The sequence below is a fragment of the Lynx canadensis genome, chromosome A2, assembly GCF_007474595.2.
Source record: "Lynx canadensis isolate LIC74 chromosome A2, mLynCan4.pri.v2, whole genome shotgun sequence".
Taxonomy (NCBI): domain Eukaryota; kingdom Metazoa; phylum Chordata; class Mammalia; order Carnivora; family Felidae; genus Lynx; species Lynx canadensis.
In genome coordinates this window covers 114,993,009-115,019,752 of record NC_044304.2, presented here as the reverse complement: position 1 = coordinate 115,019,752, position 26,744 = coordinate 114,993,009, and the positions used below count along the sequence as shown (strand labels likewise).

Below are 26,744 nucleotides of genomic sequence, written 5' to 3'. Positions count from 1 at the left end.
TAAGATCTTATCTCTTTTCACACTTTATTTTTCAGGAAGGAGACAAAAAGAAGGCCTTGTCTGACATATGGTAGTTTTAGTTACAAATGGAGGTAAAACCCTTACTGATCAAGTTACTATATCATTTAAATAGGAAAACCAATAGGAAAAGCATGGGCCTCCTTTTTGGAAAATCATAATGTATAATTTCAAATACATGCACCAGAGTGTACAGAAATCCAGATATATACACAAGAATATAAACACTCTGAGTTCAGGGCTGGGTACCTAGCAACATGCCTGATACACAGAAAGTGCTAAATAAATTTCCATGGACTAAATGGGTGAATACCATTCCTTTTTTTTTTTTTTTAACTTTTTTTAAATGTTTATTCATTTTTGAGACAGAAACAGAGCATGAGTGGGGGAGGGACAGAGAGAGAGAGGGAGACACAGAAGCTGAAGCAGCCTCCAGGCTCTGAGCTGTCAGCACAGAGCCTGACATGGGGCTCAAACCCATGAACCGTGAGATCATGATCTGAGCCAAAGTCGGACACTTAACCGACTGAGCCACCCAGGTACCCCTTGGGTGAATACCATTCCTTTACACATCTGGGCAAGGTAGGTTGTCACAAAAATATTCACACCTATTTATGAGATTAGTATATACACATTTTTTAGTATAAGAAGCATGTTTGGCTTGTTACTGTTTTGCTGGGAACTCATGCATGTTCATTGAAGTAGAATTCAGTTAGGTTGGAACATGATCTTAAGGACAGGAATACATTGGAGTTATGCATTTGGTTATACGGATAGCTAGAAAGTGTCCAGCCTCTCCTTCCAGTGAACCTAGGCAAGACTCTAATGAATAGTATCTTCTCCCCCTATTCTTTGGACAGAGTGTATCTATCCCACTAATCACCTAACACATTATAACTGAAACATACATCATAATGAAAAAAAAGCACTGCTAACTGGTTTTATCAGTTCTGTAACATGGCTGAGGTTGTGCACAGTATAATTCCTCTCTACTTCTCTAAAATGTCATTTAGCCCATAAAACAAAACAAAACAAAACGAAACCCCAAAAAACCTTTGGACCTCCCTAAGCCACAATATATATTCTAATAATAATTTTTAGGAAAAAAAGTTAATAGTCATCAATTCTGGCACAGCTCACATAAATGGCACTGGAGTAAGCTGTTGGTCAGAAATAAAGCTGAAGAGTTAAAGAATTCCCGGTTGGTGATTGAGCAGTGGATCTTTTTCCTGGTTTCCAGGGCGGAACATGGCCTTTGCACGGTTGAGGGAAACACCGAGGCCATTGCCTTTGACTACGATCCCAGTACTGTTTTCTATCAGTTTGTATCCCTTGCGTTTTCTGAAAACAACATGTTAGACAGATTAAAAATAGATCTCCAGCTGGAATTGTTACTTTCTACAATCTTATATGCCAAGTGTAAAAGGGTTAATTCCATTTAACCGAATCCACAGCTTTTAAAACACTGATGTCTTATGAAAGTATAGTTATTTTCCCTTCTTCATTCAAGAAATATGCCTGCCTACTATAATTTGCGATTATATGTTAAACATTAAGCTGACACAATTTGGTAGTTACTCATGTCTGGTAGCATTTTGAGGATTAAAAATAAACCATAGAAAAATTAATAATCTAGTTTGGTATTCATCATTCAATGGAAGATTTTCCTCGCCTACACAGAATGTTTAAAAGCAAAAAATAGGGAAAATGGCCCATTTATGCAGAAATATGCAGAAGTTTTGACAATATACTATGGGAACTTAAAGTGTTAAAAGCAGCAACTTACTTGTACACCAAAAGGGTGATCGCAGTGACCAATATGGCCAAGCAGCCAACGGAGACCAGGGCACCATTTGCCATTCTTAAAGGGGAAGGTGGGTCTTAAAACAGAAGCAAGACAGTATTAGTGACATTTTCCACCTAGAGGACATGCTACTCATAATGCAATTAAATAAATGAGGAAAGTTGCTATCAGAAGATACATGGCTCCCTCTGGGCTTTCAGTAATCTTTTCCATTAAATAATACATAGTCTTTGGGTCAGGTTATCTTCCATTTAGAGAATGAGTTAGCATGTCTGGAACACCGTGTTAAAGGGCTCCGAAGAGAGATGTCATGTCCTGGAGACACCTGCTCAGGTCTCAGCTGACCCTGCAGCACCCACAAGGTGAAGGGCTCCATGCCCCTCCTGGCCACTCCTCTGGCCTCATCTCCCACCACCTCCCTTCCAGCGGTTCTAAAAATCTTGGGAGTTGCCTATCCTCCTCGTGCTCTTACAAATCCCCATGCCCTCTGCCGAGACTGTCCTTCCCCTGGCTCCTCTCAAGTGTTCACCCCTCAGGGTGCCTTCCAGACATTCATGAGGGCACTGGGTCACGACACCTGGCTGTGTCACTCCTCTACCTGCCTCTCTTCCTCTGCCTCGATCACATTGTGTTGCAATTACTGCTTTACCCATGTTTCTCTCCCACTAGATTACAAGAGCCACAAAACAGGGGTTATGTATTCTCTGTATTCCTGGAAACTGGCAAATTAACTAGTCTCATCACTACCACTAAAGTATGATTGGGATTTATCTATTTTTCCTCCATCTCCTCAGCCACCACTGCCGTCCCAGCCACCAGCCTTCTCCCCAAGAGGACCTCTTGTCTACCTGCTTCCACTTTTACCTTCCAGGGATCCTTGCTTCACTCAGCAGTCAGAATGATCTTTAAAAGCATCAATCAGATCACGCTTCAAAGTTGCCGGTGGCTACCCTCACACACAGAACAAGACCCAAGCCCTACCGCTGGTCTACAATGATCTAAATGGGCTGCCCACTCTTGAAATTCAGGTTTCAGTTCAAAGGAGGCCCTTCACCAAGCAGATGCTGCTGGGTGGGCAGGACTTTCCCTGACCTCCAATCTAGAGAGCTGACCTTGACCCCTTTCTCTCCCATACTTATTACTCTCCATGTCCCCTCCTGGTTTTATTTTCTTCACAGTGTCTTCTTCTACTTTTTTTTTTTTAATGTTTATTTATTTTTGAGAGAGAGAGAGAGAGAGAGAGAGAGAGAGAGAGAGAGAGAGAGAATGGGGGAGGGGCCAAGACACAGGGGAACAGAGGATCCGAAGCAGGTCAGCACAGAGCCCAATGTTGGCCTTGATCTCATAAACTGTGAAATCATGACCTGAGCTGAAGTCAGACACTTAACCAGCTGAGCCACCCAGGCACCCCTCTTCACAATGTCATCTTATTTGTTGGCTCTTTCTGCCCACAAAAGTGGGAATCTTCTTCATCTGGTTCCCCCACTCGTCTGGAACTGTGTATCTCCTGCCTAGATCTCTGTTGGACACACAGTAGATGCTCAATGAATATTTGTTGAAAGAATTGCAGGTGCTTCACAAATGTTCATGGGATCAATGAATAAAAGTCATTTCTGCTCAAAGTATATGGGTTTGCCTTTGAACAAGGATATTTCTGAAATTCCAACTTTGAAACCCAAGCCATCAAGTTACAATCCCCACTGGATTAAAGGCTCTCTTTCTGAGCTTCCTTTATTTAGATTTTGAAAATGGCTCAGGTCACCTAAAGTTATCACTCACTGCAAGGAGAATTAAAGGAAAGCAAACATCTAAACATCTAATCCAGATAAGAGAACAGTGGTTTGCCAGCACTGAGGAAGCTTCATAGAATAGGTTATGACCCTAAAACATTGTTCTAAAAAAACCCCGCAGCAGCACAAGAGGAGTAACCGTGGCAGCTCCTGGAGGCAATAGTTTTGAAGACAGGGGCTCACTTGGGTCCAGGACCTCCAGCATGCCTCCTTCTTCCCTGCCCTCCCCGCTCTCCACCCCGGTCCCAGTGCATCTTGTCTTGGAGGAAGCAGGGTACCTTTGTATCCTTGTTTTTTCTTTTAAATCTATACCTTAGATCTCACCAACTGTAAGCTCTCATACAAATAATTATATGTATGACTACTTAAGTTCTTCTTTCAAGGAAGTTAAAGCTGCCTTTTATATGGTTAATGAGCAAATATATATTTCAGTACATTTTACCTTATGAGATAGGCTCCAGATCCAAAGGAGTTGTTTTGTTTGTCTGGTTTTTTGTTTTTGTTTGTAAGAGAGAGAGAGCGAGTGAGCACATGTGAGGTGTGGAGAGGGGCAAAGGGAGAGAGAGAGAATCCCAAGCAGGCTCAACGCCCAGCATGGAGCCTGATGCGGTGCTCAATCCCACAACCCTGGGATATGACCTGAGCCAAAACCAAGAGTTGGACGCTCAACCAACTGAACCAGCCAGGTGCCCCCCCAAAGGAGTTCTTTGTGAGTTATTAGATTGTACCTGGCAAGATTCAAATTAAGGAGCAAAATAAGTGCTGTAATGTGTACACAATTTAATCTCTCTTTCCATTCCACCACAAAGCATTTCTTCTAGGAGATAAAGCAGTATCTTATAACAAAGTCGATTACAAGTGAAATTCAGTTGGGCTCACCAGGTGGAGTTCTAATTTGTGGTTGGGGAAAATTAGAAGCCACCAGTAAATGAACATCTCTCAAAGAAATCCTTTAGTCCACTCTGCTACCATTTTAGCTCTCCAGGCAGTAGGGGGCAGAGAGGAGAGGAGATTTGCTGGTGAACGTGTGAGGACTACATAGGTTGGTTTGTCACTGTCATGCTGTAATGCTTGCTAGAATTTGGGAAGGGAAAGAGGAGACATATGGCAAGTTAGAAAGGAGCCAGGAGCCCACTTGGTTTCTCATTTTTCTTCTCGGCTTCATGTCTTTGTCGGGGTGGATTCTAATGAAAACATGACACAAGTCTCCCCCTTTTATAGTTTAATTGAATAACATTGTTATTTTTTGATGTTGGGCTTTACACTTTTCCCTTGAAACATAAATCTCTTTGAACATGCAGTGATCATATCCCATTATTACTGGTCCATGATCACAGCTGATTTTTTTCATCAAACGATTTTCCTTTGGTCATTATTTCATTGGGTCTCTCTCTCGTTCTCTCTCTCTCTCTCTCTCTCTCTCTCTCTCATCCCTGACCTAAGTAGATTTGCTGTTGGACTTTAATGCCAGTTCTGAAATCCACATTAACGATAGTTCAATGATTTTTGCACTGAATATCAAACAGTGACAACAAAGACTTGAATGGCTTTAGTATGAGACACACACTCTACCTGCAATATGAAATGTTCATACAACATAAAACAAAACTTACCTCTTGCAGGGACAGAGACGAGGGTGCTCGTAAGGGCCAAACTGGTATCATCACCCAGGGTGAGGTTCACACAATATGTCCCAGACCCGGTGAAGGCTCTTCTCACGGTCAGCAAGCACATACCAGCCACGTCCACATCCACAGGGTCGCACACTGTGCTGTGGGCGAGCTGGCAGGTCGGGTCAGAAACTATGGTACAGACCTCTGTGGGGATTCTGAGGGTACAAATGGCACCAAGGGAGAGAGATGTCATGTCAGTTTAGAAGGGACAATCACAATCATTACGCATCTATAAAACTGAATTCCACTTTATTATTTTATTCTTGCATACAATATAAGAATATCAAACTATATGATGTCAAATTGTCACATATAATTTATTCCTAAAAAGCCTGGGTGTGAGCTACTGCTTCCCCTGTATCCTCAGAAAGGTGTGGCCCTGGGTGTGGGGGAGAAAAAAATCATGACCCCCAAGGCAAGGGGCTGTTGGAAACTGTGTGAAGCCCAAGTCATTCCTCCACATCTGAGCTCCCTAGAATGCCTGCAGATACAGACGGCTTAGGTGTTTGGCAAATCTATTATTAAATGCCAGAGCTGGCCCTGCCTGGGTCCCTGCAGAGGTACAACAGTGACAGCAACAGGAACTATTTATGCAGTATTTACTACGTGCAAGGCACAGAGCTGCAGATGTGTGACATGACTTTGCCTATTCCTTTCAATGACCTGATAAAGAAAGTAAGATTAGCCTAGTGTAGCAGGTGACAAACCAGCTCAGGAAGGGGAGAGACTGGCCCCGGGTCACACAAGCAGAGGTGGACCTGGGACTTGAATAAGTGAGGTTTGACAACCATGAGGCAAAGTGGCCATGCATTACTGTCTTAGCCACTGTGTCACCCGTGAGTGGCCCTCCCGGAAGCAGAGACCAAGCTCTGATGCCGGGGCTGGTGAGGCATGGGTGGCATGGAGGACAAGCACTCTTCTCAGCTGGCTTCATTCCTCCGTTAGGTTTTTCCCAATTTTCTGCCATCCTCATTCCTCCCCTCTCCCAAGCTTCTTATCTGTCCCTTCTTATTAATTATCACTAGGACATGGCCATTCCACACTGGTTTCCCACCACTCAGAGGGGCCTCAGGGACCTAAGAGCTGGGTTCCGAGCCAGGTCCCAGCCTATGAACCATGCTCTGCAGGTACCCACCATCTCGGGGCACCGTGTGCCACAGTGGGCCCATCTGTAAAATGAGGAGACTCGGGATTGGGTAAGGATTCAATATGAAAACAGATATAAAATGTTAAGAACACAGTTAAGTATTCAATCAATCATTATTATTCAATTTCATCAACAGGTAAAGGTAATGAGCATCGCTTAACTCCAGCAAAACTGCGCGTCAGAGCGCCTCATAGGGCCCTTCCTTGTTGTAGCTGACTGATAAATCAGGAATCTAAATCAACTTGGAAGGGGAGACGGCGTTAAGGCCTTTGCTCAGGCCTTGACCCGCTCCTCTGGCTGACATGTACTCACGTTCCTTGGCAGGTCACGACAAAATCCATCAGGGAGTTGTCAGGCTGTGGCACGGGCATCAGAACATCTGTCATCCGGACGATGTTAACCTCTAGAATTCCCTCTAACAAAACAGCCCCCAGAGAAAAACAAATCAAAATACAACAGATGCCAAACCAAACTGTTACCTAATAAACCAGAAAGCCACACAAAATGGAGGAGACACAACCTTCTCCCCGCACCAGAAGCACACCAGACCTAGGAATCTACCCCATAGCTTGAACTGAACTGAACTGAACTGTTCTTCGTTCCAACCCAGCTCTTCATTTCTGGAATCTGTGGATGTGTCAGAAGGCAGCACTCCTTCTGGGCAAGAATTTCAGAAAAAGCTACCTCCTGGGAAGATGTAGTCCTCAGGCTCAGGCCTTGGCCACCTTCTCTCAGCCCCACGTGCGCAACTTGGGCTTCAGCCCCCACCTGTCTTCTCTGTGGGGTACCTGTGGGCAGTGCCCATGGTGCACAGCCATCTCTGGTGGCCCTTTCTTACACACGAGAAGTTTGACTTTGTGAAATCAGCTAGAGGAACAAAGTGGATGTTTGGGAACTTGCTACTGCCCTTTCTTCAAAGCACCTTCATTCAAATTTCTGGACTCCACAGTGTGGGGATCAGGCTCCTTAGCATGTGGGCCTTATCCTGGGCTCATTTCCACCAGAACGTCTAAGGAAGGCCAGGGACGCAGGTGGGAATCTAGACACTAGTACAGTCTTTGCCTGGGCACATGTGATGTCACCTTGAACAGAGTGGGTGCCCCTGCCCCCATCTCTCCAGACTCAGCAGAGCAGGAGGGTGGCCCAAGGTAGATTCTAACATCCTTCCCCCTGCTGCTCTTACCTACAATTGTGATGGTGGCTTTAAAGTAACCGTATCTGTAAATCTGGCACATTTCATCTGGACTCTCCCTCAGCTCCAGAGGGTTGTCACTAGCTGATGCTGGAGAGTTGGAATAATAAGATTTTAGATTAGTTGCTGAGAATGTAAAAGATGTACATAATTCATAATAACCAAAAATATAAACAGGTACATGACAACCAAAAATTTAAACATCTACCTGCCCTTTAGAAAAACATCAAGAGTTCTATACTATCAAATCACTGCAGAAATTTGAACCATGTAATGATTCATGTAGATGTGAAAGCTTTGAGGCATTACAATTATTAAATTATATAAGTAAACCAAATCCTGTATCTTCTTGAAACACAGGAATCAAATGAAAGGTAGAAGCCATATTAAAATGTGTGATACAGCAATCATGGTTAAATCAAGCAGGCTGTAATCGATAAAAGCACAGTTTAATTTTTGAGGCAGGTGTTCTGGGCTCGACTTCAGGTCTCTTGGTTTTGGCTGTTTGAGACCGTGGGCACATCATTTAACTTGTCCTTGCGTCAATTTGCTCATCTATAAAATAGGAACAACACCTCCTGATCCACTGAGGTTGAACTACGCCTGCCATATAGGAAGTCCTTAATAAATATGTTTCCTTGTCCCAAGCTGTGTCTCCATACATCTATTTAGATGTAGATATGCTATAACATATATAGATACATAATTACAGACGGGAAGTTTGGTGCAAAAGAGATTAAGAAGCAAGCAACAAAGAGAAAGGTAGTTCTTTTCCTGTTTGGGTGTTTCATAGCTCCAAAGCTTACATTCTAAAAGTCTTGCAGCAGTTGATGGGCTGAGGTGTGGGGAAGGAAAGGAATGAATACCAGACACTTTGAAAATAACCCAGGGGCACCTGTGTGGCTCAATCAGTTAAGCGGGTGACTCTTGATTTCGGCTCACATCACGATTTCACAGTCGTGAGATTGAGCCCTGAATTGGGCTCTGTGCTGTGTGTGCAGCCTGCCTGGGATTCTCTCTCCCTCTCTCTCTGTCCCATCCCCTGCTTGTGCACACACACACTCTCTCAAAAAAAATAAATAAACATTGAAAAAAGAAAATGACTTGTTGAACATGATTAAGGCAAAGAATTTAATGCTCTATTAGTTACAATTTTAAAAGCTCTAATTATGATGTTGGTATTCCTTTACTAAAATAAAAAGACTGGAAGGAAAATAGGATATTGAAAATTTCAAAAGGCATGAAAGTGAACCTAGCTGGGGGGTGGGAAGGATATCAGAACTTCAGATGAGCTGCACCCTAACGTAGTGACATGTAGGTATGAATCTGGTTGGGAGATTTCTCGAGGGCTCCTCTGAGCCTTTAGTGGGTAGATGGATGTGCCCTGTGACTCTCCTTTGTTCAGAGGGCCTTCTCTGAGTGACTCCCAGAGCTTCTCTGGAAACAACTGTTGCATGGCACACGCTTTGGAAAAGAGACACAGCAAGAGATTTCTTTTGCGTTGGGTATTAAAGATGGCTGGACCCCTTAACAGGCAGAAATTATCAAGTTAGAACATGGAATCATGACCCTGCCATCTTTTAAAATAAAACTTCTTTTAAAAAAATGCCCAAATGACAAAAGTTAAGGATTCTACCTTTGGTAGAATGCTTGTAAAAACGCATATGGAATTTTGTAGACATATCTATAAGGTCAAGTCTATATCCATGTATCTGTAAAATCAAGGTATAATTAAAGGACCAATTAGATAAAGCCAGGCTTTATAGTGAAGCTTCCCTTCACTATAAAATGTAACTAACTCATACGGTTACTACCTTATATCTAGTGATCCAATCTATGGAAATAATAACAAAAATTTGAAATACCCTCTCAGTGACTTAAAACATATTTTTTTTACAAATGCTGTATGATATAAATACATTCTAAGAAAAACAGCTTAATAAAAATGCAACTTAAAAAAATGAATGTTAAATAAACTAACATTAAATCCTTTACCATTTAGGAATTTCTGGACAGTTCTAAAATTACAGGCATCTACAATGTATTTTGAATTTTATACCTGGTCTCCTCACTTATAAAGAAGATTGTCAATAATTACAGAAAAAGATATTCTTACAGAAATACCAGAATGAAGCTATATGATTAGATTTGTTCAGTGCAGTTATATTTGTAACTGGAATTAGGATTAACCTAATCAAGTGTCAATAAGAGAATGGTTAAATAAATTATACATTTATACACCCTATGTACTTATATACTGTGTTTATACCTACAACGAAATACTGTGTAGCCGTTGAATAAAGTGAGTTATATTTATATGAACTGACAAGGGAACGATGTCTATGATGTTTGTTAAGTGAAGAAAAGCAAATTACAGAACCATATATATAGCATGAGCTTATTTACATAAAAATCAAACCAACAACACCTATGTATATTTATAGAATATGTTTGTGATGCACAGAGAAAGATCTGGAAAGAAACGCTCTCAACTATTAACAAGGTTTAATGCTTGGGAGGAGAACGTGAATAGGGACTTTCACTTTTATTCTAGACTTCTCCATCGCTTGAATTTTTATTAAGGAGCATGCATTAATTTTGTAATTTAAAACGTTTCAAAGAAGAATGAATCAAAAACAGTAATGACTTGTATTGTCTTGATTTAGCTAGGCCAGACTTAACAAGATTTAATTTTATTAATAACACACTATTATAACGCTTATTATTTGGTTAAAAAAAAAAAAAAAGAATTGCAACAAGTCTGGACGTCGTGATGGAGTATTTCCTCTGGGCTTGGGGATGGCGCCCTCTTGTGACCAGTGAGGGGGATGCCAGTCTATTACCCTTCCCCTGATAAAGTGATGCTAAGATGTAATAATGTAGGGTAGGATGGGGCATCAGATGCAAGCTAACACTTTCCAAAGTAGACTCTTAACAACTTCCTGAATGTCCTTATATACTATCAGTAGAGCGTGGGATTTAATTAATTATGCCTTATATCCAGAACAATTTTTATGTCTGGAGTCTGTCCAGCTTGCTCACTGAGAAATACTCTCAAGGTACATTCTTTCTTGGGCCATTTGGAAACTACTTTCAAGCACGGCTATGTTTCATGGGACACTAGGTGGATGTGGGCAGGGCAGGGAGGAGATTGGAAGCGGGGATGGCCTGAATGTTTATAAGGGGACAAGGTGGCCTCTCATAGCTAGAAAAAATGGGAGAGTAACAGAAATGTGATGGGCCAGACCAGGAAAGCATCTCTACACATAACGAGGACCAGTACAAATTAGGAAGTTCAAAGAGCTGTGCACAAGTCATGAAATTCTACTTGCAAAATGACTTTAAACATGCTTTCCTGTTTTCTCTATTCTAACAGCTTAAAATGGTGATAAAGTAGTTAAAGAATAACAGGTACAGAATGGCATCACTGCAGAGTTTCTACACGATCCTTTAAACTAGTGATGTAATTATGTAACCTATGTTCTTGTGTGTGTGTGTGTGTGTTTCTTAGGTGTTAAGGACCCCCCCCCCCCACCAAAGATCACCTGGAAACACTTACGTAGAAAAGAGGTGGGTTTTGGAGGTTTGGGTGAAGGTGAAGGACAGGGTCCAGGCACCACAGCTTGCACAGTGAGGTTAAGGTTAAAGGTTCCATTGAGCACATATGTATGATTCAAAGTTGGATTATTGGAAACAAACAGACCAGTATTATCCCCGAAGTTCCACTTGTAGTAAATGGCCGACTCATTGAGGAAGTGACTGGGGTCATGAATCAGGACAGTGAACATAATGGGGAGGTCCCTGAGGAAGGTTTCATCAGATAAATTTCGATCATTCTTCTGGTACATAGTCACAAACACAGGAATGTGATCTAAAAAATACACCCAAAAATAGAAAGAACACATGATTGCTTGATTTTAAGTGGATGACTTCAATAATGTTTTCAGGTTAAAAAATTAAATTAGGGATAATTCAGCATCATTTTCCCTTTTTCTACACAAGTTTTCCCAAGTTATTCTGGAATCATAGATGGGGTACAATATAAAAGTCTGGGAAGGAACCTATATGAATCACAACCTAACCCAAACACTTGGCTCTAACTCTTTCTTAACCAACTAGTCACCAGAACTAAGTGCTTCACCATCAGTTAGAGTTCACATGACTCACCTGTTACCATGTACACATCTTTCACTTTTGCAATAGGAACATATGCCCGTCGGTGTCTTCTATAAACAGTTACTTCCATAAGTTGAGGGCCAAGTGGCACATTGGCTGTGTTTACAGAAACTCTTGCTGAACCCCGTCCTAATTTCTGGAAATACTGACCTTTGAAAAGATGGAAATTTTTAGTTATTGGCACATTACATGATCATTTTAGGAAGTTGTTGTTTCTTAACGACTTGTGACTGCCACTTAGAGAGTGCTCTGGAAAAAGAAAAACAGGATGGGGATGTGGTCCTAACTGGTTCAGAAAAGAAGATAGTGCTTATTTCATGTAAAACCTTCTATAACAAACCCACAACTAAATAAATATAATTGTATGTAGTTGGTCAAAATGAAAAGAGCTGTTTGGTGGGATAATATAGTTAGTCCTTAGTTTACAAATAAAAAAGTTTTTATAAGTGATCAGGCACTTGAAATACATATGTTTCCCATAGAAAAGTGTCCAAGGGAGTTAAAACAAATTATCCAAAAATCTACCTTATTGTTGTAACAATATTACTATTTCAGCTCTATTATTGATCAGCTTTTTTTTTTTTTTTAGGGGACTAGAATCTTCCACTTTCTAATAGTATTCATGTATAAAAATGCAGTCAGTAAGTGATTAAAAAGAGTATAAAAAATAATGCAGTGGTTCTATAAACACATTCCTAGGACACTCCTGACTCACTCTTTTTCTTTCTCCAGCCCTCACATAAATCTAACTACCACTGGCTAGCTAGTGAAGGTAATTTCTGTCCTTCAGGATTCAGGGATGTTTTTCTAATCCCATTGAAGCACCCAGCATAGATGTGTGATTGGAACAACAGAGATGGTAAGATGGATGCTTGTGGGGATGACTAAGGACCATATTTATTACATGGTCAAAGGTATCAGAAAAACACTAATCTTCTCATAGAGATGTGATGTGGGATCCCCTTTATCTTGAAATGCAGGGGTAGTTCTGTTGGAGGTTGTAGGGGAAGAAGGTATCTCTTGGGGAGTTAGTTATACGTGAGGAAAATGTTAGCCTGGGCATTGAAAGACCACAGAAGCACTTGGTAGTTGAAGGAGATTATCAGTTAACTCAGAGACATCAGAATATGGAAATTCAAAAGTCTTGTTAGAAAAATGGCAAGTTCTGGGCTGAAAGCTGATTTTTAATAAAGACATCCTAACTAGCTAAATTAATGGATGTTAACTGGGCTAAGAAGAGAATGGAGTGTTAGTGAGCATACACGACTCCACGCAAATGGTAAAGTCAAAGAAATGATGACATTTGGTGAGTTGACTGCCAGGGCTGTGAAGACAGTGAAACAAAGCCAGCCTTCAATCCCCTGATTTAACTAGATGGGCATAATATTTGATCTATATTTTGTACTTCATTAAACTGATGTGCATTGTTAATATTTGTTTTGATTTATAAATGAGTTAATTGGACAAAGAAACTTTCTCTAATTTATGAAGACAAAACATTTAGAAATTTAGAGCCTGTACGATTGGTAGCAGTCTTTGTATGTCAGAGCGAGGTGGGACCTGGTGATGTTTTTAACTAAGAACTTAGCGGTTTTGCTAATTGTAACCTAAATTTGCTCCTCCTAAAAACAATCATTTCAACAATAATAAAACAAAAGTGGATAACATTTGTGCTTAAAAAAAAAAAAAGAAGGTAGACTATGTCAAAGAAGAATAGTAGTTAGATTATGTTATTTTTACACAATGGAATATTATGCAGTCATTAAAATAATGTACATAACAAATTTTAATAATAGCCAAATGCTCATGATATTCAACAAAAATGTGTATACAGTATAATCTTAAGAAATACTAGCAAAAAAAAAAAAAAAAACCCCACCATTGTGTTAACAGTGGTAACACCTGGTGTTATTTATGTACTTTGCATTTTTCATTTGTACTTTTCTGTATTTTCCAAATTTCCTATAAAGAGCATAAGTTTCCTTCTTAAAAATTCTCTTGACAAAAAAAAAAAAAAAGAAAAAGAAAAAATCAAATGCCCATCTGTGTGCCATTCAAAGAAATACTAATATGTTTTCATATTGCTGTTTTAGGCAGAAATAAATTGAGTAGTTTTATTTTAAAAAAGAAAGCTGAATTCATTTTTTTCCATCTTTCAATTCTATAGTGTCCCAAAGATTTGTTAAGGCTAAACAAGATTTTATTTTTATTCCATACCCTCCACCCCAGCTAAGAAAAGTTAACAAAGTAACTGTTGTGAAACTCTTAGTGTTAGAATTCTTGATTATGGAATAAGGAAAGAGAAAAAAAGGTAAACTTTCGAGGGAAAGTTAAGAAGCAGATAAGGGAGTTTTGTAAAAAGTCCAACCAAGTGTGTGAAAGACGTAGACAAAATTCCATCTCTTCCATCCGGGGTGGTGAGGGAAAGGCTTTCCATCAGGGAACACGTTATGATGGTCTGGGCTGTTGCCATTTCCCGAGTCAACCTCCTCCGTCCAGTTGTAAACATACTGGTCAGAAGATGGACCAGTATCTAAACAGAGAAAGACACAAGCCAGGCTTGTCATGTGGGCTCAGAATGCTCAATGCTCATCACTGAATTAAACATCTTTTCCTATTTTTCATAAATATAAATACAGTTTGACAACTAAAACCCTAAAATTCAGAATTCATCTGGTGGTGCATATGTATGCCTGTTTCCTGCAGATAGGTTACATTTCAGTAAAAGTTTCATCTAAAGCAATTATTTAGAAAGGTTCAATCTAGAGATATCACAATATATTTATTTTTAATATTGGTTCTCTGAATCACAACTGTATTCAAACCAAACGGAAGGATGCTTTCTTTATCTTTTTATGTTAGTACTGCTTTCTGTAGCTTCTTCTTTTTTTCTTTCCTGAGTCATTTGGCATCAAATGACTCTCTACTTTTAAAGATTTTGGCATGCTTCTCCTAAAAATAAGGACATTCTCCTACATAACCTCAGTATCATTACAACTCCTACTAAAGTCTAATCAAGGGTCACATACAACATTTGGCTATTTTGTCTCTTCAAATGATCAGAAAAAAAAAAATAGAAGTAAATATGGAAAAAAGTTACAATTGTTGAGTCTAGGTAGAAGGTATTTGTGTACTCAGTATACCCTGATTTCAACTTTTTTTGTATATATGATATATTTCTTCTTTTCTTTTTAAAAGTAAGCTCTATACCCAACGCGGGGCTCGAACTCAGGATCAAAAGTTGCATGCTCTACTGACTGAACCAGGCAGGTGTCCCAACATATTTCATTTTAAACATGTTATGGTAAATATCTTTTCACCTAGAATAGTTTCCTCACCCTCTTGGTTTTTTATGTCACTGATATTTTTGAAGAAACTTTTTATTTATCAATCTATTATTGTTTTTTAATTCTTAAATTGTCCCAAATAGCTAGTGAGAGTCCCTTCAAGCTAGCTCCTGTGTCCTTGTGATGCGTCCCCATTGGTCCTTGAGCATTTCCACACTTTGGGGCAGGCTCACCTGGTACTTTCCCTGTCCTCGACCTGGAATTAGTATTTTCCTCAAAGATCCCTAGTTCCTTTAAAAAAAATTTTTTTTAACATCTATTCATTTTTTTTTTGAGAGACAGAGCACAAGCGAGAGTGGGGCAGACAGAGAGGGAGACACAGAATCTGAAGCTGAGCTGTCGGCACAGAGCCTGATGCGAGGCTTAAACTCACGGACCCTGAGATCATGACCTGAGCCGAAGTCGGACACTTAATCAACTGACCCACCCAGGCGCCCCATCCCCTAGTTCCTTTTCGTGGTAATAGATATTATATAAAAATTTTCATAAGTCACTGAGACTCCTTTATATAAAAATGCTCAGAGAGATAGATTGTCATTTGAAATATTCATAAAAATCAGCTTTTTTAGAAAAGAGAAAAATTGCTACAAAATATTAAGCACTTAACAGTTTAAAAATATCAAACCCTTTTGTACAGAATCTAATGTACAATTCCTAATAGGAAGATGATAATAAGGAATGAACACATTGACAATCTATTAGAAGTTGTAAGTAATAAAATCAGATCATGGGGCGCCTGGGTGGCTCAGTCAGTTAAGCATCCAACTCTTGGTTTTGGCTCAGGTCATGATCCCAGGGTTGTGGGATTGAGTCCTGCAACCAGCTCCATGCTGTCAGCACAGAGCCTGCTTGGAATTCTCTCTCTCCTTCTGCCCCTCTCCCCTACCCCTGCACTCACACAAGCTCCCTCTTTCAAAATAAATAAATAAGTAAGTAAGCAAGTAAGTAAATAAATAAATAAATAAATAAATAAATCAGATCATAAGTGCATTTAACAGTCTTGTCAATGATCAAAGAGTCTCAGTAATTAGCTCAGAGTTTTTGAGACTGTGCAGTTCTCAAGATAATTTCCCTTGATGCATTTGTGTTCATTTGTGCTCTTTAACATGTACAAAGAGCTCACCTGCTTTAAGAGCAAAGCAAAACCAAAATATACACATCTGAGCATTTGTGTTAGCCACACATTTGCATAAGTGATACTTGTGAGCAGAAATTAATCTCATCAGTAAACATCTGTCAAACTGGCTATTCTCCGAGTAGCCAAAAGAATTCCAAGTAATCAAACCAAAATCTGAGAATCAACAATGTATTTTCTGGCTAATCAACTAGACACTAAGAGAAGGCTGAGCGTGATAATGTAACTTTTGAAGAAAGTTCCAGGAGGCAGAAAGCCATTAGTTTGTTTGCTCAAGTGGTTTTGGCTAATGTTGATGTGGGAACCCCTCCCTGTTACCCAATTTGAGTAGGGGGTGACATGAGATAATAGCATCTTGCACGTACAGAAGTACCTGTGAGCCTTTAGGTTTATGAGGTAGGTCTCCAATAGGAGAACTAGCCTGTTCCTGTGGCACGAGTGACATTCCTTACCATTTCTGCAGTTCTTCTCATAAACTATGTTGCCACTGACATCTTCCGTTTGGCATCTGGGGAATACCAGGTTTACCACAAACGTTATAGTAGAGCCCACAAGTGCTGGTGAATCACTGGTCAGAATCGCCTGCACGTGGCCACCTAGGACATAAAAAAGTGCAGCTTAATGATCAAGCACCTTTTTCCTTTCACTGATAAGTAAACAAAGAAGAGTTAAATCCACTAATAAGGACCAGAGCATCCTTATGCCTTTATTTTATTTTATTTTATTTTATTTTATTTTATTTTATATTTGTCCTTTTTTTTAAAATAAGGACCACACCCAGTGTGGGGCTTGAACTTGTGACCTTGTGAACTTGTGACTCTTGTGATCAAGGGTCCTGTGCTCTACTGAGTCAGCAGGCACCCTTCCATCTTTATGCCTCTTTACGATCAATTATTTTCTGGATTCCTAACTTTTGCTCTCAGAGCACAACATTCTAGAAGACCAAAAAAAAAAAAAAAAAAAAAAAAAAAAAAGTCAAACCAATTAAAGAATTATCTAAGCATAGAAAGAACATTTACTTAAAATTAAAAAAAAACCTGTTTGATTATACAAAAACAAGTTTTAAAGGTTTGTATTTTTTAAACTCAAAAGGACTCATGCTTTCATGCAAATGGCAAGATACTCACTTTCTGATAAACCACACTTTTGAGATGGTCAAAACTACTCCAGAGTCTCAGCTCTTCTGAAGAGGACCATTCCCATATTAGGTAAATAGATTTGAGGCTAAACCTGCTTGCTCTCCAAAATCTTCCAAGAACTACAAACTTACCAGTTTCTGAGGAGATTAAACTTTTCTGTGTGTGACTTAGAAAGTGATCATGTTCAGATAAAGATTGCTAAATCCAGGTTCCTCCCACTTACTAGAGTACTGTAGTTCATGGAAGCAACACAAGCCATGGGATCTCCAAGTCTACAATCTATGAGACTGACTTAGATAGGAAATGATAGTTGTTTGCCTTGAATCTTCTGATTTACCTTTCCAGGAGTTTTTCCACCTTGAGTCTCCCCTTTTCCACACTGGATACAGTTTTTCATTCCACTCATTTTCATCTGAAGACCAACCATTGAGTTGGTTGTACTCCCCCATATAACCAGAAGTTCTTTCATTGCTCATCACATCATGAAATCCTATATCAATATTTGAAAAACAAATTATTTTGTCTATTTAATTCTTCATTTAGTACTTATCTTAAAATAAAGCAATTTTTCATTTCATAAGCTTGGAAAGTAATACTTGATATTTCCAATATGTCAAACAAATAGAAGTTATTTTTGTATTAAAATTATTTTTTAATATGTATTTTTGAGAGAGGGGGGAGAGAGAGAGAGTGAGCAGGGAGGGGTAAAGAGAGAGGGGGACAGAGGATCTGAGGCAATCTCTGAGCTGACAGCAGAGAGCCCTATGTGGGGCTCAAACTCATGAACTGTGAGATCATGACCTGAGCCAAAGTTGGATGCTTAACCAAGTGAGCCACCCAAGCACTCCTGTTTTTTGTTTTTGTTTTTTAATTTCTACTGGAAATAGCTTAAATAAAACTAATCAGATCCTCTTTCTGAAGTTTAAATGAGTAAAATTTAAAGGAAAATTTTTGAAAATCAGTATTTCTTAGCCATTATTTGGTTTCTCAGTACATAGTCTCTGAATATTGGATTTGATACAATATAATTAGGAAAACACTGCTGCCAATGATAAATGTTCTCTTGGCTAAAAGAATGCCAGGATGAGGAATGCCTCCAGGTTTTCAAGAGATGCATACCAGTACTGGAGAGCCCACTGTTGAGCGATCTAATTTTTTTACGGCTCAGTATATGGTCTGACTTGGTGAATGTTCCATATGTAATGTGTAATCTACAGTTGTTGGGGGTTTTGTTTTTTGTTTTTGTTTTTCGTCTTTATTTTTCAGAGGGAGAGAGAACATGAGCAGGGGAGGAGCAGAGAGAGAAGAAGGCACAGAAGCAGGCTCCAGGCTCTGAGCTGTCAGCACAGAGCCCGACATGGGGCTCGAACTCACAAACCGTGAGATCACGACCTGAACCGAAGTCTGATGCCCAAATGACTCAGCCACCCAGGTGCCCCTACTACGGTTGTTGGTTTTTAAATATCATTTACGTTAAGAGCTGGTTGACAATGCTTAAGCTTTTTAAAAAATGTTTATTTATTTGACAGAGAGAGGAACCGCACACAAGTGGGGGAGGGGCAGAGAGAGACAGACAAAATGTGAAACCGGCTCCAGGCCTGAGCCGTCAGCACACAGCCCGATGCGGGGCTCAAACCCACAAACCATGGGAGCATGACCTGAGCCGAAGTCAGACGCTTAACCGAATGAGCACACAGGCACACTGATAATGCTTTTTGAGACTTCTATGTTCCTACTGATTTTCTGTCCACTTGTTATTTCAATTACTCAGAGAGGATTGTTGAAATCTTCAACTATAATTATGGGATTTGCCAATTTCTTCAGTTCTATCACTTTTTGCTTATTTATTATTTTTGAGAGAGAGAGAGACAGAATGAGCAGAGAGAGAAGGGAGAATCTTAAGCAGGGTCAATGTCCAGCACAGAGCCTGATGCAGGGCTCGATCTCATGACCTGAGCCAAAATCAAGAGTCAGATGCTCAGCTGACTAAGCCACCGAGGCACCCCTGCTTAATGTATTTTGAAGCTTGGTTTAGAATTGTGAAGTCTTGGGGCGCCTGGGTGGCGCAGTCGGTTAAGCGTCCGACTTCAGCCAGGTCACGATCTCGCGGTCCGTGAGTTCGAGCCCCGCGTCAGGCTCTGGGCTGATGGCTCGGAGCCTGGAGCCTGTTTCCGATTCTGTGTCTCCCTCTCTCTCTCTGCCCCTCCCCCGTTCATGCTCTGTCTCTCTCTGTCGCAAAAATAAATAAACGTTGAAAAAAAAAATTTAGAATTGTGCAGTCTTTTTCATGAATTGATCCTCTTACCAGTAGGAATTGCCCTTTATGTCTGGTAATATTCCTTGTCTGAAGAACTCTTTGATAGTAATGTTTAGTGATTAACTGGTACATCTTTCTCCATCCTTTTATTTTTTTTATAAGATTTTTAAAAGTTTATTTTTGAGAGAGAGAAAGAGGGGAGGGGCAGAGAGAGAGAGGAAGAGAGAATCTCAAGCAGGCTCTGCATTGTCAGTGCAAAACCGATGCGGGGCTCGAACTCACACAACTGTGAGATCATGACCTGAGCTGAAGTCAGATGCTTAATCGACTGAGCCACCCAGGTGCCCCCTACCCTTTTATTTTTAACTGATTTATGTTTTTATATTTGAAGTTGGTTTCTTATAGACAACATATTGGTTTTTTTTTTTTTTTAATCTTCAGCGTGTTTAGGTAATTTTACATTTAATGTAATTATTGATATTGTGGGATTTAAATCTACCATCTTGTTCTTTTTCTATTTGTCCTATCTGTTCCTTGTTCCTTTTTTTTTTTATGAGGTTACTTTTTTAGTTTATTTTATCTCTTCTTCTGACTTATTAGCTATATCCTTTTGTGTGGCTATTCCAGGGTTTACAAAATTCTAATTCTTTTGAAATTCTTTCTCATCTTGAGTTGGTCTTTTGGCCTTGCCTGACAATTCCAGGGTTCATGTGGTCTCTCCTTTTTTTGAGGACTGTAGCAGATTTGTTGGTTGCCTACCTACCAGCCATTCCAGCCTGCACCCCTGCTTGTCCTCCCCACCTTGTTATAGAGCTTCTATCCTAACAGTTCAAAATTCCAAAGACTCACTTTCCTAGCTTTCTTTACAGTACAGGCAGGAGCAGGTGATTAGAACCTGGCCATTCAGAGCTAAGAGGAAGCCTTCTGAGGGCTTCTGGGAAAGGTTTTCCTCCTTCATAATAAATAATAAAATATAAAATAAAATAAAATAAAATAAAATAAAATAAAATAAAATAAAATAAAATAAAATGAACAGCCTTCATTTTTATTCACATCAGAAGTGATCTGGGAGTTGGTAATATAATGTGAGGCCCAGAGCTGTGACAACCATACTTAATCATGAGGGCACAGATCTGAAGCAGCCAATACACTGAGGATGCAAAAAGAGTTCTTGATGCTGTTGAGCTCTTTATCTATCTAGCCTTGCCTGCATCTGTACTGGTTGAGGTAACATATGTCTTGCTCAAACCCTTTTAGTATTTTGTTATTCACAACCAAAAGCTTAATTGTCTATAACTCACAGCCAGCCCCTAATCATACACTGTCTTAAATTCTCCTCTCATCGGGGCGCCTGGGTGGCTCAGTCGGTTAAGCGGCCGACTTCAGCTCAGGTCACGATCTCACGGTCCGTGAGTTCGAGCCCCACGTCGGGCTCTGGGCTGATGGCTCAGAGCCTGGAGCCTGCTTCCGATTCTGTTGTCTCCCTCTCTCTCTGCCCCTCCCCCGTTCATGCTTGTCTCTGTCTCAAAAATAAATAAAACGTTAAAAAAAAAAATTTAAAAAAAAAAAAAAATTCTCCTCTCATCAATTCATATGGCCTTGTATCATCTGGACCAGAAATCCTGTCTTCTCTTTAATACTGAAAGAGAACTTTCAGAAGGTGTGGTATTTGGTAGGTGCTAAGAGAAGCCATTTTGAATGGATGCCACTAACCTCTGTCTTTTATTTCTCCTTTTTGGTAGGTGGAGGGAACAGCCTGTTGTTTCCATCTTATAAGGGAGGCGGATGGAATGGAAAAGAATATTGAAATGAATACTGAACAATCCAGATGTCTCACAATGGGTGAATGTTATGAAACTTGGTTTCCAGTCTTGATTTTGTTACTAAACAGGCTGTGTAACCTCAGGCCAGGTCTTCTAAAGACTTCCAAATCAGAGAAAAAACAAGTAAGACAAAACCCAAATGTCTTGTGAGTCTGTGAGATTGTTTTTATTTGGAAACAGATACTAGGTGAAGGCAGGTTTATCAATCAATGTTTATAAGTGGATATTCATTTGAATTGAGTCATGGAGTACTATAATACTCAATGTGGAAAGAACTAACATTTGTTCAAATCACTTCAGTTTATAGATGAAGAAATTCAGGCCTAGAGAAGTGGCAGGATTCACTCAGGTCACCTTTCATGGAGTGGAAATGAAGATTCACATCTTTTGATTCCCAGGACCTATTTCTCTCAATGCTCCAAAGAGTCTTTCTCTTCCTCAGATCCAGAAGAAAGTCGGTGTTTCCGGAAACATAATCAAAACATGGGTTTCTCCTCTGATTTTAAATGCCAGCAGTCAAGGAAAAATACAAACTTAAAAGAGTGACAGAGAATAGATACACAAGTCCATGGAACAGAATGGAGAATGTAGAAATAGACCAACTCAAATACACCCTACTGATTTTTGACAGAGATGCAAAAACAACCCAATGGAGTTTCGAAAGACAGCCTTTTCAATGAATGGTGCTCTGAAAAAGTGAAAAGCATAGGAGAAATTTTCAGTCTCTACACTAGGCAAGAATTCTTTGACTTGACATTAAAAACATGATCCATAAAAGAAAAAAAGAGATAAGTTAGGCCTCATTAAAATGAAAAACTTTTGCTCTGTGAAATATCATGTGAAGAAAATGAAAAGTCAAATTACAAACTAGGAGAGAATATTTGCAAACCACATTTCCAATAAAGGACCGATATCTAGAATATATAAAGAATTCCCCAAACTCAACATTAAAAAAAAATCTAATTTAAAAATGGATAAAAGACCTGAACAAATATTACACTGAAGAGAATGTACAGATGACAGAAGAAACACATGAAACCATGTCCAGTATCATTAAACGGTAGGGAAATGTGCATTAAAAACACAATGGGATGTTACTATACACCTATCCAAATGACTAAATAAAAAATGGTAACATATCAAACGTAGGCATGGGTTAAAGACAGCAGATCACTCATACATTGCTGGTGGGAACATAAAATGGTACAGCCACTCTGGATAACAGTTTGGCAGTTCCTTGTAAAACTAAACATGCAATTAACATGCAACCAAGCAATTGTACTCTTGGGCATTTGTCTCAAAGAAATGGAAACTTATCATCACACAAAAACCTGTACATGAATGTTCATAGCAGCTTTCTTCATAGTGGCTCAAACTGGAACAATCCAGATGTCCCACAATGGGAGAATGTTTAAACTGTGGCATATCCTATACTGTGGACCACTACCGAGTGATAAAAAAAAGAGCTACTGATACATGCAACAGCTTCAGTAAATTATGTTGAGTAAGAAAAAGCCAATGCCCTCAAATTACATACTGTAATGATTCCCTTTATATAACATCCTTGAAGTAACAAAATTATAAAAATGGAGAATGGATTAGCAGTTACCAGAGCAGGAGGTGGGGTAGGAAAGGGTTGTAGGTTTAAAAGGGTATGAAGGCCCCTTGTGGTGTTGGAACAGTTTGGTATTTTGACTGTATCAGTATCAATACCCTGCCTGTGATACTGTATAATCATTTTGCAAGATATTACCATTGGGATAAATGGGATAAAGTGTATAGGGGAATCTCTTTGCATTATTCCTTAAAACTGCATGTGACTTTACAAGGACCTCAAGAGGTGAAATTAAAAATAAGACACACTTGGGCACCTGGGTGGCTCAGATGGTTAAGCATCCGACTTCAACTCAGGTCATGATCTCATAGTTTGTGAGTTCAAGCCCCGCATTGGGCTCTGTGCTGACAGCTCAGAGCCTGGAGCCTGCTTCAGATGCTGTGTCTCCCTCTCCCTCTGCCCCTCTCCTGCTCTTGCTCTGTCTCTTTCAAAAATAAATAAACATTAAAAAAATTAAAAAAAAAATAAGACACACTCAGGGCACCTGGGTGGCTCAGTCAGTTAAGTGTCCAACTTCGGCTCAGATCATGAACTCATGGTTTGTGAATTGAAGCCCTGCGTTGGGCTCTGTGCTGATAGCTCAGAACCTGGAGCCTGCTTCAGATTCTGTGTCTCCCTCTCTCTCTGCCCCTCCCCTGCTCACACTCTGTCTCTCAAAAATAAACATTAAAAAAAATTTAAAAATAAGACACACTTAACAGTAAGCAGGTTTTAAAAGAAAAAAAGAGGTGTGGGGGGGGAGGGCAGGGCTAGAAGTGAAGGGAAATGGATCCCACACAGCACCCCTGTGGCTTTTCTGTCTCCACTCTAGAATCTCTGCTGTGTCTACCAGCAGACAGGTGGTGGCCAGGTTGGCTGTTAACAACTTTATTGATACCTACTCTTGCCTCCTTTTTACCAGGGCTATGATTGAAAAGGGGCAAGGAATCCCGTGGTGTTTGATACAATGGTAAATTCTACCCATCCTTATTTTTTTCTGGACAGAATATTTAGTCTAGGGCAAGGTGAAGACAGGAATGACAGGTTTTGTTACATTTTGCTTAATAAGTTGGGACTCTTCTCAAACCCACAGCCAATATTTAAGATCAGGCTAATCTGTTTCACTGAGCAGAACAAATTAGCACTGATGGAAAGAAGGCTAGAATTAGGCACAGGGTCTCCATTGACTGTCAACTTCTCTGTCCCTCTATCTCCTACGACTGCAGACTCTAGGGAATTCTGTCCTGGGAGCTACATTGAGGTAATACAATTGCTACCTTGTAGGACTCCTACCCCCTTCTGTTAGCTAATGTCACAAGAACCCCATTACCCAATTTTTCAAATGAGGGAATGAAAGCTCAATGGTGCTAAGTCACTTGTGGCCCAGTCCCACAGCTGGTAGGGAACCCAAGTCTGTCCAACAGCAGGAAGGACCATGGTTGGCTTGAGCTTTCTTCCTCTTAATTGCTGTGTAGCCTGGGTCAAGTTACTTGCCTTCTTTGTGGCTAGGCTCCATGTCTAGGAAACACGATCATCACAGTGCCAGCCTCCCAGCCTCGGCACCCTGTGAAATCCTTGGTCTGGACTCCCTCATCAACGACAGGGTGCCTCTTCCCCGACCCAGTCACAAGAGATGGCAGGGCTGGCGTCTCTGGGGACCAGCACAGCCCAAGCCTGAGAGCTCAGCCACTAGGAAAATGGACTGTGCCTCTGGCCACTCTGCTCCTGCGCCTCACCCTCACCTGGGGGGCCCTGTGGCCCCCAGCAGCCCCTTCTCAGCCTCACCCCTTCCTGAGCCTCTCCAGTCTTGGGGAACCTTGCCTGCACTCCACGGGTACCAGCAGCTCCCCCTCTTCCTCTCTCTAGACTCAGCATTCCTGCCGGGATCCCACCCTGCAAGGACAACCTAATTAAAGGACTTTTCCCTCCACAAGGAGGAAGGGGAGAGAAAAGAGGGTTTGTGTGGGCGCCTAGCCCATGTGTCCAGGATCCTGCTCACACACAAGTGGGCCCAGCAGGTGCAAAGCAAGATCTGGGCTCTTGGTTCCCACACCTGTGGAATAGGGGGAGGACCATCTGCTCCACGGTGGTGGTTGTGGGGATGAGTACTTGAGTGATGTAAGTGCAATAGCTGCAGAGTGGCTACACACGGGCACGAGGTAGACACTGGCCCCTTCCCTATGCCTACCATCCTCCCCCCACCCTCTAAACCCCATGGAATGGTCTGACACAATCAGGACCCCTGGACTTTTAAAGTGTTTTTTTTTTTAATGTTTATTTTTGAGAGAGTGCGCGTGCGAGCGCAAGTGCGGGAGGGGTAGCGAGAGAGGGAGACACAGAATCAGAAGCAGGCTCCAGGGTCTGAGCCGTCAAGCCGAGACACCCAGGTGCCTAAGGACCCCGGGACTTCTCATCACTGAATGTCCCTATTCTGTTGCAGTGAGGTGGGGTGGACCTTCTGGGAGACCTTCCCTCTCCCACTGCACACTACCTGCAGGAGTGTGGGGGGCCACCACAGCCACCCATCCCCTGGACAGACAAGTGGGCCGCACACAAGTGCAGGGAACTGAAACCCTGGCTTTGCATTCCAATTACAAGAGGAGCTTTTTAAGCAAGGAGGCTCCAAGCCCATCTCCAAAGATTCTGGTTTCATCGATCCGAGCCTCTCATCAAGGTTAAAAAATCTCCAGCCTCTAACGCGGGACTAGAATTGAGACCCAGCGCTTCGGCTCTTAGGAACCTCACTCGAAAAGGAGCTCCTGCAGGTCTGTGAAAAAATCTCAACAAGACTAGCAACGGCTTCTGGGCTGGGATGATTGGTGAGCAGATCTAGATTTTAGGCCTCATTTCATTTGAGCTGACTACGCTACTGGATAGAAACTAGACCAAATTTCGTGGGAGCCATTGCTTTGTTCACAGGCCAGAGACTTCCCCTCACACCTCCACCCTCCCTGATCCCTGAGTGTGGCAAGAGAAGGTGACCAGTGCAATGGAAAAAAAGCTCCTTAAGAGAGGGGCTGCGTGGCTATTACTTTCCAAGAGCCGGAAGCAAAAGCTGGAGCTGGAGACATTTTGCTGTGGTTTCAACATTCCCAAGTGTTTCCAGAAGAAATGAATGAGCACGAAAGTTTCCTGAGGCGATTCAGGAAGTCCCCTTCTGGCTTAGGTAACAATACTTCAGGCAATCCATCCTTTTAGTTGACAAAGAACGGGTTAAACACAGAAACTCAGTTACTCACGTTTGGCAGCATCAAGAGGCAATCTTGCAGCCAGCAGCAGCAGCAACCCCAGGAAACAAGAGAAACATTCCATGCTGAATTCTCACAGACCCAGGCAATCAAGGTTTAACTTTTAACTCCCTTGGCTCCACCCGCTAAGAACAACAGTGCTCTTCTAGCCTCTGCTGCGCCCCACTCCTTATTTTAATTAAATACAGGGTGCCTCAGGGCAGATCATGTGATGGTATTAAGCAGTCTTGCCTGATCTGGTCTCTGGAGTTCAAGCTCTTACAACTCATGTGCTTCTGACTCACTCACTCTTAGCATCTATTCTCTCTTTTCAGATGTGCACCGTTTCAATGTTGTGATTCCACGTTTCTAGTTAAACGGACTTCCTTTCCTATGGCCCCTACTTTAATATCCTTCATCAA

At 40.9% G+C, this 26,744-nt stretch overlaps 1 protein-coding gene across 2 annotated transcripts; it reads right to left on the bottom strand.

The window, feature by feature from the left end:
• GPNMB (glycoprotein nmb) lies at positions 1–26,744 on the bottom strand. 2 transcript variants are annotated; one of them, XM_030308099.2, is made up of 11 exons: positions 26,335–26,739; positions 17,759–17,911; positions 16,735–16,878; positions 14,169–14,333; positions 11,792–11,950; positions 11,184–11,495; positions 7,616–7,714; positions 6,745–6,847; positions 5,226–5,440; positions 1,805–1,898; positions 1–1,359 (listed from the first exon to the last, which is right to left on the bottom strand). In XM_030308099.2, exons 1-11 carry the CDS (start codon positions 26,405–26,407, stop codon positions 1,206–1,208), a joined length of 1,671 nt encoding a protein of 556 aa, XP_030163959.1. In that variant the 5' UTR covers positions 26,408–26,739; the 3' UTR covers positions 1–1,205. The 2 variants fall into 2 exon arrangements, with proteins under 2 accessions (XP_030163959.1, XP_030163960.1); XM_030308100.1 differs by having other exon boundaries at positions 1,312–1,359; positions 1,801–1,898; positions 26,335–26,744.